The sequence below is a fragment of the Trypanosoma equiperdum genome (assembly GCF_001457755.1).
Source record: "Trypanosoma equiperdum strain OVI genome assembly, contig: ctg_1018, whole genome shotgun sequence".
Taxonomy (NCBI): domain Eukaryota; phylum Euglenozoa; class Kinetoplastea; order Trypanosomatida; family Trypanosomatidae; genus Trypanosoma; species Trypanosoma equiperdum.
The window spans coordinates 33,620-35,551 of record NW_027122970.1 but is presented as its reverse complement, the minus strand read 5'-3'; the positions used below and the strand labels follow the sequence as shown (position 1 = coordinate 35,551).

At 44.7% G+C, this 1,932-nt stretch overlaps 1 protein-coding gene across 1 annotated transcript; it reads left to right on the top strand.

Moving 5' to 3' along the window:
• Window positions 1–325: 325 nt before the first annotated feature.
• TEOVI_000510300 (mitochondrial carrier protein) lies at window positions 326–1,240 on the top strand (the record flags this gene model as incomplete). Its single annotated transcript, XM_067219915.1, has 1 exon — window positions 326–1,240. The coding sequence occupies one exon, from the start codon at window positions 326–328 to the stop codon at window positions 1,238–1,240; it is 915 nt and encodes a 304-aa protein (XP_067076016.1).
• Between the last annotated feature and the right edge of the window lie 692 nt (window positions 1,241–1,932).

The window sequence follows — 1,932 nt, the reverse complement described above, 5'->3', positions numbered from 1 at the left end:
TTTTTTTTTTCCTTCCCTTCCCTTCAAGCAATTTAACGCTGTGCGTGCAACTCAACGTCTTTAGACGTGCATTGTACAAGTGATTTGCCTTTCGTTTTCTTATTCACTTATTTTTGTATTTCTGTGGTACCATCTTACATATGTCAAGTATCCTTTGTTGACGCCTCTGGTGTGATGAGATCCGTGTAATTTCCGACTTTTTCTTCGCCTGCAAAACAAAACAAAACAAAAGGGACCCCCTAAAAAAAAAAAAACAGCAAGAAAGTAACAATACATTTTAATACATCTACTCGAGGATCGAACGACAGGAAGAAAAAAAAAAGAAATGTCGAAAGAGACAAAGGCGCCCGCGAATGCGCCCCTTCCTAAGGTCTACACGATCGGGATTGCTGGTTTTTCCGGCATGTTTGCATGGTTGTTCACGCACCCTTATGAAATGTGGAAGAATACGGTGATGACTGCACCCAAAGGTACCTCACAGAAGGAATGTTTGGTTAAGGTGTGGGAACGTGGACCATTCAGGGGTTTGTCTACGGGAATCCTCCGCCAGGCCGTGTACGCTCCTGCAAGACTTGGGTGTTATCCCATATTTCGTGATGCCATCATGTCTCTGAAGGGTGACGCCGACGGCATGCCAACAGTTGCCGAGCGTGCACTTGCTGGCGCCCTGGCTGGTGTCTTTTCCAGTATCCTCACTTCCCCAGTGGAGGTTTGTCTCGTTCTGCAAATGACCGGTGCATCGAAGCAGTCGTTGACGCGTGCGGCGATTACCGTATACTCAACTAACGGAATCACGGGATATTGGCGTGGTGTCAGTGCCCTTGCTTCTCGTGCAGCACTGGTGGGCGTTGCCCAAGTCGCTGTGCATGATCAAGTCCTTTCCGCGTTGCGGCGTCGTAATGTTTCCTACTCTCAATTGCACGGAACCCAACCATACGGAGACAACATTGTCGTCAATGCAGCGAGCATCCTTACAGCATTGTTTTATTCCGTTATCACGATGCCAGTTGAATTCGCACGTGTACGTATGTCCGCTGATACCACCAAAGCAAAGTATAAGAGTGTGACTCAGACGATAGGACGAGTCGTTCGTGAGGAGGGGGCATTGGCGGTGTACGACTCCTTCGCGCCGTACTTTTTCCGCTGTGCGACACACACAGTGGTGTGCTTCTTCACAATTGAATACATCACAAGAAAGGTGAAGGGGTGGCGTGCCGCCAAGCTTCAGGCAAAGCAGTAGTGTCTCATTAAGTCCCCTTTACTTATTGTAATAGTGTGAATAAATCACTGCGTCACGTTATGTTAGAAACATGAAGCGGCGACATGTATGAGTGTCTGTGTGTGTATGTTCTGATTTCCTTTTTTTTTTCTAAGTACTGGAGGAGCGAATAAGTGAAGGGGACAATCTGTACGAGATGTTGCCGTTTTTGGCAGCTTTTTTTTTGCTTCGTTTTTTTTTTACTGTTGTTTTTCGAAATCGATTACTTTGTGTTCGAATATCCTCACACGACGAGACAAGAGCTGATGATAACTCCGCTTTTTAGTAATGCCTTGTGTGTGTGTGTGTGTGTGTGTGTACTGGGCTTTGAAGATGAAAAAGAGACAAAGCGACAAGAGACCAAATTGTGGTTCAGCTGTGACTCTTCTGACACTTTCTTTTGTTTTGTACTTGATCGCTTATCTTTTTTTTTTTTGGAGAGTTTCTTCCTCTGTTTTTCTCACTTTGACTTCATATATACGTATATATATATATGTGTGTGTTTGTGTGTACGTGTTTAAACACCATGATAATGGTTCCGCTCCTGGTAACTTTTCAACTTAACGCTCGGACGGGGGAGGGGGAAATTTGAGGTTATGTGATGAATACGGGTGGATGAGATACGAAAAGATTATTTACATGGGCGTCATTTTTTTTTTTCTCCTAATCTTATC